The sequence below is a fragment of the Castor canadensis genome, chromosome 11 (assembly GCF_047511655.1).
Source record: "Castor canadensis chromosome 11, mCasCan1.hap1v2, whole genome shotgun sequence".
NCBI lineage: Eukaryota > Metazoa > Chordata > Mammalia > Rodentia > Castoridae > Castor > Castor canadensis.
The window spans coordinates 36,587,878-36,602,313 of record NC_133396.1 but is presented as its reverse complement, the minus strand read 5'-3'; the positions used below and the strand labels follow the sequence as shown (position 1 = coordinate 36,602,313).

At 37.8% G+C, this 14,436-nt stretch overlaps 1 protein-coding gene across 5 annotated transcripts in view; it reads right to left on the bottom strand.

The window, feature by feature from the left end:
- The window catches only part of Ap2b1 (adaptor related protein complex 2 subunit beta 1), a 119,976-nt gene that overhangs the window by 82,544 nt on the left and 22,996 nt on the right, over positions 1–14,436 (bottom strand). For all 5 annotated transcript variants that reach the window (XM_074046260.1, XM_020174824.2, XM_020174822.2 and 2 more), the window contains exons 3-5: positions 12,930–13,035; positions 8,639–8,774; positions 5,806–6,051 (exon numbers count right to left, since the gene is read on the bottom strand). In XM_074046260.1, the coding sequence (XP_073902361.1) occupies positions 5,806–6,051; positions 8,639–8,774; positions 12,930–13,035 (488 nt within the window). The remainder of the gene's footprint in view (positions 1–5,805; positions 6,052–8,638; positions 8,775–12,929; positions 13,036–14,436) is intronic.

Here is a 14,436-nt window from a genome sequence, read left to right as displayed (position 1 = left end):
ATTTCACAGGTCCAAAGCACTTCTACATTTTGTAAAAAAAAAAGAGATTTCCACAAAAGTTCAAATTAAAACACTACACCAGGCCTAAACTGATTCTAAGTATGCTGCTATTCAAAAGAGCCCTCCACAAATAGAAAACATAGTTTTTACCAGTTACTTTCCATTTTATCAGAGCTGGAGGAATTCCCATGGGTCAGTTAGGATAGAAGATATGAAAGACAGAGACCAAAGGGGCTCTGCAGTATGCAAAAGAGAAAGAACTGAACCTAAAATCAAGAAGCAAGGCACAAGTGGTGGGGCTATAAGGAAATCCCTTCAGTGGCAGATCTGACATAAACATGCTAACTATAAAGTTAACATATCCCCAAATGCCTCTGAGAGCAAAAAGAAAAACCATAGTAAGGACAGGAAAAAAAAAAAAAAAAAAAAAAAAAACAAAACACCTAGGGAATACAACATTCAAAAATGCATTTTTTTCCTTGTGAGATGAAATTTCTAAAATTCTGACATTTGTGAAGAAATTACAGGAAAATGTTTTCTTGCAGCTCTAAGGTGCTTCTTCATTCTGAATACAGATTTACTTTCAAAACAATGGACTAATAAAATCCACATCTGAAAATAAGTTTAACTCTGATTTTCTCACAACATATTTTACTGTATCAGTTTGTACAGATATCATAGGAGTTGGCACCTTTTAAATTAATACGGGAGGGATAAAGTTAATCTTCGCCTAATGTCTACTTCCTAACTATAGTAGCAGCTATCACCTTATAAGCCATCATCTTTAAAAAAGTCATAAACCAAGTACTTTAACAGGCACTTTTTATGTAAAAGCTCAATTAACACTCCCGAGAACTCTTGAAGACAGTATCTCTCATTTTCCAGAAGATAAAACAGACTCAGGAAGGTTAAGCAAAATGAGCATACAGCTAGGATTTAACAGAGTGAGAATTTTTTATTTCAAAGTCCATCTCTCTCTGTTGACTAGGACTTCACTGAAAGTTTTAAATAAAGTATAAATTATAAGATTACAGGGGAATGGGGTTTGTGATACCCCCAAAGAGGCAGAGGAAAAAGTATAATAAAGTTCTATCCCTTACAGCAAAATACACGCCACCAGGAACCAGGCAGTCAATAGAACTCTAAGAGTTGTCAACTCTCTCTCTCTCTCTCTCTATCTCTTTTTTTTTTTTTTCACGGTACTAGGGCTTGAACTCAGGGCTTATACCTTGAGCCACTCCACCAGCCCTTTTTTGTGATGGGTTTTTTTGAGATAGGGTCTCATAGACTATTTGCCCCAGCTGGCTTTGAACCGATCCTCCTGATCTCTGCCTCCTGAGTGGCTAGGATTATAGGCACCCAGCAGAACTGTCAACTCTTGATCAACATTCTACTCTACTCTTCTACTCTCATATTAAAAGAGTGCAAGTCCATTCTGCAGGTGTTCTGGTGCTTTCACATCTAGAAAGCCCTTCTAAAGTGAGTTACAAGAAGACTCAGGCAGAATTCCCCTGAAGCATTCATTTCCTTTGTAAGAGAACTGACATTTGCTGGCACAGTGCTGCCACCATGTGGAACAGTCTCTGAAAAGTGGAATAAAAGTGACACTAAGGGCAGTAGAAAAGGACTTCTCATTAGATTAAGAGAATTGAGGTAATTTCATAACAAAACAGTATCCAGATAATTAAAGACATTTGTGAATTCAAAATTATAACTATTTTGAATAGTTATGTTCAAAATAGTGTGTGGGGTATGTGTATGTATACAATTAAATCCTACTACATACGTATATTGATGAAGGTGGTGACAAGTAATGGGTTTGGGAACTCAGAACTAGCTTAGCATCCTGACTACATTTACTACTAGCTGCATGAGTTTGGGATAGTTTAGTCTCTCTGAGCTACCAAATCTGACATTCTACCACTAGACCTTGGGCATTACTTAACACTCATGTACTGAATCTATCTCTACAGGCAGCATTTGACCCCGCTGATAAAAGAAAATCAGTGTGACAACTTTAACCCTTTATTTAAGGTTACTTTTTGTAAGAATTTTTTTTTTATAATTGCAACACTTTTTTAAGGTTTAAAATAGGGGAATACAGTTGACAATTAAAAAAAGTATAAAGTCAAAAAGAGTGAAGTGGCTCACACCTATAATCCCAGCTACCAGAGTGGCAGACATCAGGAGGAACAAAGTTGAAGGCAGCCCAGGCACAAGGCATGGTGTGTACATAGGTGGGAGCACTGCAGTCTGAGGCCAGTGTTAGGCAAAAATGTGAGACTCTACCAGAAAAATAACTAAAAAGCAAAATAGGGCTGGGGACATGGCTCAAGAGGTAGAGCACCTGCCTAGAAAGTGCAAAGCCCTGAGTTCAAATCCCAGTACCTCCAAAAGACAGAAAGATAGACAGATAGACAGAAAGACAGAGAGATTCAAGATAAAAAATAGGCATATATTTGTTGGCTACTTTAAGTCCAAGCTTTTCAGTTCCTCACTAAAACAAGAATAAAGAACTTGAAAAATGATTTGAATATGGGTTTGTATAAGGAGGCCAGGACAAGAGTAAGGCAAGTAAAGCACTTCTGGCACAGAAGTTAAGGAGCACCCTGCTCTCAGGCTTGTGCAGGTCCACAGCCAGACCTGACTAAACCGAACTCTGGGTACCTTTCTAGCAGTAAGTTGAACAAAATCAAGAAAAAAGTTTATTGCTACTGAGAAGTCTCACAAGAATGTACAGAGATTTTCTATTTAGTAGACAGTGGGTTCAACAATTTGATATCTAATGCTGACATCCTTCTCTAGGAAAATCTGCAATAAAGACACAATAAGACAAGCTGGGGATAAAGTTCAGTGGGAGACTGCTTGCCTAACCCTAGGTTTGGTTTCTAGCATTGCAAAAGGTAGTAATCTTCCTGAATCACCTCTTGGTTTGTTCTTGTAAAAACAGGTTAAGAATTATCAAGGCAGGGCACAGTGGCTCATGCCTTGGTTCAAGGGCAGCCAGGAAAAAAGTTTGAGAGACCCAATCTCAACCCGTAGCTGGGTGTGGTGGGACATGCCTGTCATCCCAGCTACTCAGAATGTATAATTAGGAGGATTGTGGTGCTGATCAGCCCAGGCATAAACTCAAGACCCTTTTCGAAAAATAACTAAGGCAAAAAGGGCTGAGTGGTGTGGCTCAAGTGATAAAGCACCTGCCTAGCAAGTTCAAGGTCCTGAGTTCAAACTCCAAGAGCACACACACAAAAAAGTTATCAGGAACATTATACAGTTTACTAGAACATTATAATATATTCACAGCCACTCATAGGTTACCTGTTTAAATTATAGATAGCTAGGGAATGGGGAGAAAAATAAAACAAGATTGGCATGTATTAATAGTTACTGAATCTGGTTATAATAAATGAGTTCATTTATTATGTTCATCTATTCTTTCTAATTTTGAGTATGTTTGCAGACTCTCATAATAAACATAAGTAAATAAACAGCATACATGTCATTTGAGTACTATGGACTGGATGAAAACCAGCCCTCTTCTCTACAATGGAAACTTAGATTAAATCAGACAAACCTGGCTTGTTTCAGAAACTTGGCATTCTCAAGTGATCTGATAAGGATCTCTAAGTGCTACTTGGGCTTTAAAAATATAATGCCTTACTGCTAAGTCCTCAGTCCTTATAAAATTCATAGGTTCTACATGGAAGAATTTACATTGGTGAAATGCCTTTTATACCTCAAACTGGAATTGCCTACAGAGTTAGAATTTATTTTTACCTAAATTCATTCTTAGCACCACTGAATATTTAGTAAGTTTCAGAGAGTACATGATATTCTGCTTATCTGGTTGGTGCTTGGAACCCAGATGCCTTATTTCCTCATCTATCCTCAAATAGAGAATTTCAAAAATAGATGCTTGGAGTGACAGAGTGAATCACAAGCAATGACAAAAACACAAGTGGATACCAGCTAACATTCCATAAACACATAGTATCACCTTATTTTTTTTTTTTTAGGTACTGGAGCTTGCACTCAGGGCCTACACCTTGAGCTACTCCATCAGCCCTTATTTGTGATGGGTTTTTCTGAGATATGGTCTCTCAAACAATTTGCCCAGGCTGGCACCGAACCTCAATCTTTCTGATCTCTGCCTCCTGAGTAGCTAGGATTACAGGTGTGAGCCACCTGTGCCTGGCTTAAACTTTTTATGGAATCTTTCTTTAAAAAGGTGCCACATGGTACTGCTTGGGACGGGTGTGGGGGAGACAAAAGGCGGGGATAACCTAGTACGGTGGTGATGCCTTATTAGAAATTAGGGTTTAAGCACTTCCATATGCACTCCTAAGCCTAGAAGGTGGCTGAAAAGATTCCTGATGACAACTGGTAGAGTAACTACCTTTAAAAATGTAGCTTGCTTCATTCATTGACCTTATTATTAATTTGGAAGGATAACAAACAGAAGCAAACGCTACTGTTTTGACTAAAGTGAACAAAATGAAATGTCAAAGCAAAGATCTGAGCAGGTGATTTGTGAGTCATGAGACCTATTTTAGGCAAATTCCGACTCTCTTGCCATATAAAAAAAAGTTCAACAAGAAAAATATTTAGAAGGACTGGTAGCATGGCTCAAGTGGTAAAGCACCTGCCTCAAAAACCTGAGTTCAAACCCCAGTACTGCCAAAAAAAAAAAAAAAAAAAAAAAAATATAGGCTACACACTATCTCTTCAAGTAAATATTGTACTAGACAAAAAGGGGAGCACTTTAAAGAAACATTGCACTAGACAAAAAGGGGAGCACTATATTCCTGCATCTAATCCGGATTATATTAGTGACTAATCACCCAATTAAAATGTGCTTCAGATACTAGCAGAGTATCTACTACTTGAGACTTGATCCCTTTCATTATAAAAGCTACTGGAGAAGTAGCTTAAATGAGTAGAGCACCTGTGAGTGTGAAGCCCTAGTTCAAATCCCAGTCCCACCAAAAAAAAAAAAAAAAAGGTCTTTCTATCTGGGGAGACTGAAATCAAGAGGATTACCATTTGAGGCCAGCCCAGGCAAAACAGACTGGAGGGGTGGCTCAAGTGATAGAATGCCTACTTTACAAGTACAAAGCCCTGAGTTCAAATACTAGCCCCACCAAAAATAAATAAATGAAATGCCAAGAAGGAAATGAAAAAAAAAACCCTCAACTTTAAGGTATTATGTTCTGGCTGCTAGAACATAATCGAGTTGGCTAAAAACAATCTTGCCCTAGAATTCCCCTTTTAAAGAGTATATTACTCTATAAAAGATCTTTAAAAGATCACTTAATCTGATTCAGTTCTAGTCTCACACCATCAAATAATACCACGAATGTCTACCTAAAGAAATAATCTTAAAAAAAACAAACATCTAGAGTGTGAGACACACAATCTGCAAGATAAACACAACTCATGTTTCCCGCAGCTACTCTGTGTTCCAACATCCCAAAGGCAACATTTGTGTTAAACATGCCTTGAAAAGGCAATTTAAATACTACTCTTTGTTTGAGGTGGTCTCACTATGTAGCTCAGGCTGGTCTGCAGCTCCCTTATGTAGTCCAATGCGGCCTTGACCTCTCCATCCTCCCTACCTCAGCATCCCAAGTGCTGGAATTATAGGTATACATCACCACACCCAGCTCAAAAACTCTGTCTTTTTCATTTGTTTGGGCTTTTTTTCTTTTTTTTTGCACTGCCTTGCACATGCTAGGCAAGTGCTCTACCATTGAACTATATTCCCAGCCCAATACCACTCTCTTTATAAAAGCAGGAATTTATTACCATTGGGTTTGAATCTGCTATGAGATCCCGTAGAGAATCCAGAAATCCCTGATCTTCCACCATTTGGGCATTGATATCATGGAGTTTTGCCACACAGACTGCTGCTGTTTTCCGAACATAGGGATCTTCATCCTTCAAGCACTTTCGGAGGGGCTCGCAGAGATATTCTGTAATCTTGTCCACTCGGATGCACCCCATGGTTCTGACTGCCAAGGCCCGAATCAAAGGATTGGGATCTTCACAGTCCTACAAAAAACAATCATCACTATAGGTGTATGAGGCAGTTCAACAGTCCACCTAGCATGTAAGAGGCCCTGGATTATACTCCCCAGATCCAAAAACTAATTTAACTAAATAAATAAATGGTAAGGAGTCCAGTTGACATAAGCTGCAAAAGAGTATTTCACTAATTTAAGTTTCCAATTACATTCTACATCAGAACCCAATCTCCCATGCTATTCCTGTTCTAAGGTGTCTATTCAAGAATTTTAACTGTTTTTTTAATCTCTCTCTCTCTTGCTTTTTTTTTTTCTGTAGTACTGAGGTCTGAACTCAGAGCTTTACACTTGCTAGGTAGGTGCTCTACTGCTTGAGCCACTCCCACTGCCCTTAACTGCTTTATATACATAATGAGGAAAGGCCCAGTAATATTAAATTGAGAGCCAGGCAGAAGCCTAGTGAGGTACTATGACCATTCCCATACTTACTAGTAGACCTGCCATAAAAACAGAAAAGGCCTGTATTTTTGCTTTAGGAAAGAAAATGAGTAATTGAAAAGACTGTGTTCCACTCCACAGAGAGTCTGTAAATACTAAGTAGACAGAAAGGAGGGCTAGAACTCTGGGCTTACAGCCAAGAAAACAAAGGTAAGCCTAGGAGTTGACTGGGGCCTGACATTAAGTACCTGCAGTTAAGCAGAACAGTGGGCCCTCTGAGCTCCTAACCACCAAACATTCTCCTTTATTGGCAAGTGCTTCCCAATACAGCACAAACAACATTGAGAAGGAATACTTTTTTTTTATTCATTTATTCATATGTACGTACATTGTTTGGGTTATTTCTCCCCCCATCCCCTGCCTCTACTCTCTCCTGAGAAGGAATACTCTTAAATTGTCTACATTTAAAAAAAACAAAAACAAAAACAAAACTTTCCTTAAGCCATATAACATTATATATAACTCTAACTTTCAAAAATGTAAACTAAAATCTTCCCAATAATATATTCCATTTATGAACCACCAGGGAAGGAGATTGAAATGTTATGTTCTGACTATGTATAATGTAGGAAAAAAAGTCTTTGAGAAGGAAGAAAGAATATTGGTTATTTTTCAAAGTGTAACTAGAAGTTAACTTGAGAAATGCTATCTGATTTTTCAGACTAAATTAGAGAAAAAAAATAAGCAAAAAAAGTATTAATGGAATACCCATGAGTATGCTCACCAAATCTGATGTTAAGAAAAATCTGAGCCAGATGCTGGTGGCTCACACCTGTAACACTAGCTACTCAGAAGGCAGAGATCAGGAGTGTCTTGGTTTGAAGCCAGCCCAGGCAAACAGTTTGTGAGACCCTATTTCAAAAAACTCACCACAAAAAAGGGCCGGTGGGCTGGCTCACAGTGTATACCTTAGATTCAAACCCCAGTACCACAAAAAAGAAAAAAAAAAAAAAAAAAAAGAGAAAAATCTTGATATTCAATTACATGAAGGAAACTTTTTGTCAGTTTTTAAAGGTGTGGCATTAAGAAAAAAACAAAAACAAAGCAAAAACAGAAAAAAGTAAAGATGTGACAATGTATTGTTTGTTATGTTTTTGGTTTTATTTTGTTTTTTGGGAACTGAATTCAGGGTTCTATCATTTGAGCCATGCCCTAGCCCTTTTTGCTTTAGGTTTTTCTTCTTTTTTTTTTTGGGGGGGGGGGTTGTGGTTTACAGGGATTTGTAAAAAAAAAAAAGTAAACTTTAGTTTATTTTTGGTAAAGTCTTGCATTTTTGCCTGAGCCAGCTTCAGACATCAATCTTCCTATCTTCATGTCCTGAGTAGTTGGGATTACAGATGTGCCTTGTTAATCTTGTTATGTATTTTAAAGGAGATTTTATTTTGAGTGAGGCATGGTGGTGTACTGTAATCCCAACACTCAGGAAGCTGAAGTAAGAGGAACATGAGTTCCAGGCCTGCCTAGGCTACCCACTGGGCTAGTGATACCCCATCTTAAAAACCAACAACACACCAGGAGCAGTGGGTCACACCTGTAATCCTAGTTACTCAGGAGATGGAGATCAGGAGAAATGCAGTTTGAAGCCAACCCTGGGCAAATAGTTCAAGAGACCTTATCTTGGAAAAAAACCCATTATTAAAAAAGGTTGGTGGAGTGGCTCAAGGTGTAGGCTCTGAATTCAACAAACCCCAGCATTCTCCCCTCAAAAAAAAAAAAGTGTAACCAAATGTTTAAGACTGATTAAATCTTCTGCAGTTTCCACTACCTTTAAGTCATTAGCCTAATTTTTACAAAGATAAAGCTGCAGGTAACTAATACAACTTTAGAAGGCTAAACGGTGAGGTTTCACCTGGCTTTTTTTCTACCCAACTGGCAAGAATGCATACACTAAGCCTCAATAACAGAAAGCTCACCATATGGTTTGAACTTCCCGGATGACACAGGCTGGTTTATAGAATGCTTAAAACATGAATACTGCTACTCACTGCTACTCAAAACATGAATATTACTACTCGTTCCCTAGAGGCCTTCCTTTGAACAGAGGTTGCTTATTTGCAATGCAGACACTCACGATAAGTCACTTCTGGAAGGTTATTTGAGGTAGAGGAAGAAGTTACCTTCACAAAGCTGTTGACAGCCATGATGGCCATATCTGGCTGACTCTTGGCGTAGTTCATCAAATAGAGATACACGAGCTTCTTTAGTTCCAGATTGTCAGTCTGCATACAGTTCACTACATCTGGAAAAAGAGAGCTGAGAAGAGAAAGAGACAGAGTGAACGGGTGTTGGTGCCAAGTGTTAGACAGATAATGAAGAACTGGTCTTATACAATAATTTGATATAAGGATGACATCCCCACAGTGATAATTATGTTCATGGAAATGAATCACTAAAAAAAATGTACTGGTCTCCAGTCTAAAAATAGGTTTTGTTTTTAGGTGGTGCTGAGGCTCTACCTCAGGGCCTCATGCATGCTAGGCCAGTGCATTACCATTGAGATGCATTCCAGCCCTCTCAATAGTTTGGGGGGAAAATATTATGAAAAATTTAAAACAAACTAGAGCAGTATAGCCCAATGTACCCATCACCCATAAATACTGATAAACGCCCAATCTTTATATATATATATAGATATATATATATACACATATATATGGTTTGTTTTTTTTTTTTTTTTTTACTTTTTATTTTTTTGGTGGTACTGGGGTTTGAAGTCAGGACTTTCTGCTTGCAAAGCAGGCACTCTTCCCCTTGATCCACACCTTAGGGACAGATATATGCCCAATCTTGTTTTATATATTATCCTCAACCCAGTGTTTTATGTATATCCTCATCTCCCCACCCTCTGCCAGCTGCTCTGAATTTTTTTATTTTGAGGCACTAGGGTTAGAAACCAGGGAGTCACTCATGCTAGGCAAGTACTCTACCACTGAGCTATCCCCCCCAGTCTCTGGATTATTTTAAAATAAATCCTAGATATCATATCATGTATAATATCTTACTGTACATCATTAGGAATCTTTTAGAAAAATCATTACCTTTATCACACAAAAAAATAACAGTAATTCTTCCTAGCAATCCACTGTGGTTTCTAACTATTACAGCAGTTATAATTTTTTATGATCACATTCGTCCATCTTTGACTAGTGGCAACTTTATTCAGGTAGCTCCTGAGTTCTTGGGATGTGACCCCGAATTTTCAATAGTTTCCCTGCTTTCTCTATGACATCACGCTTCATCCAGTCTCAATGTTTAAATTTCTAATTGCAATCTGGAATTAGTCATCTCTAACACATCCTGATTCTCTTTCAGGGGAATTTAAGGACCTTTTTTAATAGTACACATTCACATGTTAAAATTTGAGTGTAATCAAATACAAATGTACTCTGTGCCTTTCCCAAGTTCTATTCATTTCATGATTTACCATATTCTCCTATAAGCCACAGGAAAGAAATTTGTTTTCATTACAAAGTAGCACCATTAGCTTGGAGGTTTGAGATGGTCAGATTTTAAAGTGTAGGTTGTATTTTAAAAATATAGGTTAAGTATAATTTTATGGGACGTTAGTAATTAACCTTCCTCCTAACACTTTATTAAAATTCTTTATAAATTTCTTACAAGTATAAGAACAAATGTCAGTGTATTTTTACAGACAAGTAAAGAATGACTGAAATAACTAGTCTCATGATATGGCTCCCATACATACACAAAAGCAGGAAACAGAAATAGAAATTATTTACTAAAAGGAAGATGGATGAACTGAAAATTCAAAAACAATCCATCCCTGGGTAAAGGAGGGCAAATATGGTGGATGTATTTTGTATTTGTATATAAAAACAGAACAATGAAACTTGTTGAAATTGTTCTAAGGGGAGAAGGGGAGAAGGGGATGAGGGAGAAAGATGGTGGGGGTGACTCACATCTCCAATGAGTCACTGACTTCTGTTCTGGAAGGTAACAAACCATTCATTTAACTTGTTTGTATGGTACCTAGTATAGTTTCATGCACATGTAAATATTTAAACTCTCTCCTCTCCTAAATGAGTTTGCTTTCCATTTTCTAAGAGAATAGCTCAAATGCAGAATGGCTATAAAACCAGTAAATAAATGCAAAACACTAACCAATAGTAAATTGGTTAGATCCTAAATAATGCTAACAACCTACACAAGATCAAGAAGATTTAAGCTGTGTGGAGTGGCTAATGTGTGTAAGACCAGCACCTAGGAGGCTGAGGCAGGAGGATTAAGAATCCAAGGCCAAACCAGGTACAAGTGGCTCATGCCTGTAATCCTAGCTACTTGGGAGGCTGAGATCAGAAGGATGGTGGTTCGAGGCCAGCATGGGGAAGGGGGTATTTAAACCAGAGTAAAATGGCCTGTAGGTGTGGCTCAAGCAGTAGAGCACTTGCCTTTCAAGTGCAAAGCCCTGAGTTCAAACTCCAGTCCCATCAACAATAAAAATAAAAAAATAAAACCACATCAATAAAGTTTTGTAATTGGTCGCATTAATATTCAGTCAGTTAGGGATTAAACAGATCTTTCATCTGGGCATAATTTTGTGATACACTCAGTGGTCTTCTGAATAACACTGGTACATTGAGTTATATAGATCCTCAAATGTTGACACATTTCATTATATAACAGCAAATAACCACTTTCATTAATTCCACCACCAATCCACTAGAAAACGGTTTTAAGTATCAGGAAATCGTTAAGCTCAACAATGGGAGATACAAGTTTACAAAAACCTAATTTTTACCTTAAAGTTTGAAATTTATCTGTCAAATTTTTTCCCTTGAAATGACAGGTTCACTTTGTTGTTTTTTGATCAAATGTCCCCCAAATACCAAAATCTGATTAAATATAGTTTGTGCGTCAATCATACTTTCATATTTGCAATTCACACAATCACATAGGGCTTTTCTCAAGTTACAATGCAGCAGAAGAGCTTTATGCATAATTCCCATTTCACCATCACAGAATATTAAAAATAAAAGACCTACCTGAACTGAAGGTTCTTTTCTTTTCTTGTTTTTTTTGGTGGGGGGGAGCCAGTATTGGGTTTGAGGTTACCGAGTAAACTTTCTCTCCTTAGTTATTTTTCTAATAGGGTCTCATACTTTTGCCTGGGGTTGGTTGATCTCAGACAGGGATCCTCCTACCCATGCTTCTTGCATAGCTGTGATTATAGTTGTGAACTACCACATCTGTCTTGTTTGTTGATGGGGTCTTGCTTTTTGCCAAGGCTGGTCTCAAACTGTGATGCTCCTTTTCTTTACCCCCTGAATAGCTAGGCTCAAGGTTCAAATTTTAATAAAATAAAATCTTTAGCCAGATGCCAATGGCTCATGCTTGTAATCCTAGCTACTAGGGAGGCAGAGATCAGGAGGATCATGGTTTGAAGCCAGACTGGGCAAAGAGTTCGTGAGATCCTATCTCAAAAAAAAGAATCACAAAAAAGGGCTGGTGGAGTGACTCAAGGTGTAGGCCCTCAATTCAAACCCCAATACCTCAAAAAAGAAAAAAAGTCTTTTAATATGTCATGAAAAACAATCCTGAGTGAAACTGCCCTTATTTTCTTGTAAGTACATGGTAGTGAAAAGTACTATGATGTGTCACCACTACTACCTTGATTCATACAAAGACACTGACAGTTTTACCCACCACTGCTCCCATCATCAGTGCAAATGGTGAAAAGGGCAAGTAACATCTAAGTATTATTATAAAAATAGCTTTGCTTAGGACTCCTCAGGGCCCTGCAAATAATCCTTCCAAATGATCTTACTTAATTATAGAAATGAACAAAAAATAAGATCAAATGAATTTTGGTAACATTGACATTCATTTTGAATTCAACTGAAGGTAGAGTTGTAAAGCTGAGGGCGCTGACTTGAACCATTTAAAGAGTATGTGAGCTTCTGCTTCTTAGTCTGTTTTCATAATCTTTTAAAACTACTTTAAAACTACTTCAGACGATAGATTTGTAACTGTGTCAGTTCTCAGAGGTTTTAAGCTAGGTCTGTATGCAACAAAATCAAACTCATTGTACTCTTTAAAAAAGCAATCAAACACAAACTAAAGTCAGAGTGTTAAGATAAAAGCAACTACACTGTCTGATGATATTTTCAGTGGGACAAACTCATTTTTATAGATCCTATGTGGGGTTTTTCTTTTTGGTTGTTGTTGCTGGGTTTTTTTGTTTGTTTGTTTTTTAAGACAAAACTGTGTTGGCCAGGTTGGCACCCAACTCTTGGGATCAAGTGATCCTCCTGCCCCAGCCTCCTGAGTAGTTGGGACTACAAGCATGTGCCACTGTGCCCAGCAGATCTATGATTTTAAAGGAAAAGTGGTAAAGTCATAAAATAGGGTATGGATCTCTAAAGTGACGAATGAAGTGATTACCCTTACCTAACATCCTTCCCCACGGTCATAGCAGCAATCACTTTCTTCACAGCCTCCTTCCTCTTTTCTTTCTTTTCATTATTGAGTTCAGCTTTTAATTCAAAGATTTCTCCTACAGGAGAGAGAACAAATGGATGAGGTTCCAGAATCAGAGAACTAGAGTAAAATATTGTGCTATGCAATAAAACCAGGAAAGCAAGGCAGCAACTGAAATAAGAGTATTAAAAATTACAGGATATGTAAAATTAAAAGTATTACAATAGTGACTGCTCATAAGGACACCACCAATAAAATTTTAAAGTCTTTTAAATTATGGCTTTAACTTAAGGTGCAGTGCAGATCTTTGGGGGCTGCAAGAGTGGGAAAAAGCAAGTACTCTAAGTACAATGGTGAGAGAATGCTATCTGAGGGATGATGACCCATCAGAATTTTAAGGCCCAAAGAACAAAATAAATGTAGACAGGAAGCAGGTTTAGAAATCAGTGTTTGCAAACCAGAAGAGATATCACACATCATCTCATTTACCCACTCCAGACTTTACAGGTAAAGAAATGAGGCTCAAAGGTCATAAAGTGACAGAGCTGGGCTTAGCACTCCATCTCCTGATTCTTGAATCCAGATGTTCTCAATCTTGGTCATATATTCACACTTACTGGTAAACACTGAAAAATAACAATGCTTAGGTTCCACTCTGGACCACATGAATCAGAATGTTAAGATCTCTTATATTCCTATGTTTAAGTCGCCCCAAGTGATTCTAATGCACAACTAGGGTTTAGAATCATTGCTCTAATTAGTACTTTAATAAGTTAACAGACTTTAAGGTCTCTTCCTCTTCAATCACTCTAAGAATAATTGTGAAGCTAAAAGAACAGTACAGACCAGAGTCATTTCTAAAGGGATGATCTTGAATGACTACTCAGGCAGTTTGTACTGTACTGTAAAATGCCAGAGACTTGTTACCACTATGGCCCTGTCTCCAGGCTCACCTATCTTCAGTATGATGGGACCAAAATTAAAACATTGATAACCCCCATCTGTTTTAAAAAGGAAAAAAAAGCCACATGCCACTTAGCCCATGAGAAAAAGTTGACTACTCTCATCTCAATCTTCCAACTATAGCCTTAAACTTGTCTCCAACTGTGCCTCATTTTCCTGCATCTTTAAGACTGTTCCCCATGTTCCTTTTACCCAGTCCTCATTCACCAGTATTCACTAGTGTGCACACAGACACTGAGCACTTAAAAATCTTGTTTTATCAATATCCATCCCCAAAAGACAAGGAAATTATTACAAAATTGCTATTTTGTTTAATTGATAGCTGCAAAAATAGCATAGCCAGAAAAGCTGGGTCCTTTAAAGTCATTCTCCTCTTTACCACATTCTATCCTGCCAACTCTGGCTCTGAGGGCTCTCTCTCATCAGTTACTTCTGGGAATAATAAAGGACAAACAGTAGGGTTTCAGAATGTCTGAATTGTGAATAGCAGCAGGAGTTACAGAACTGAAACAGG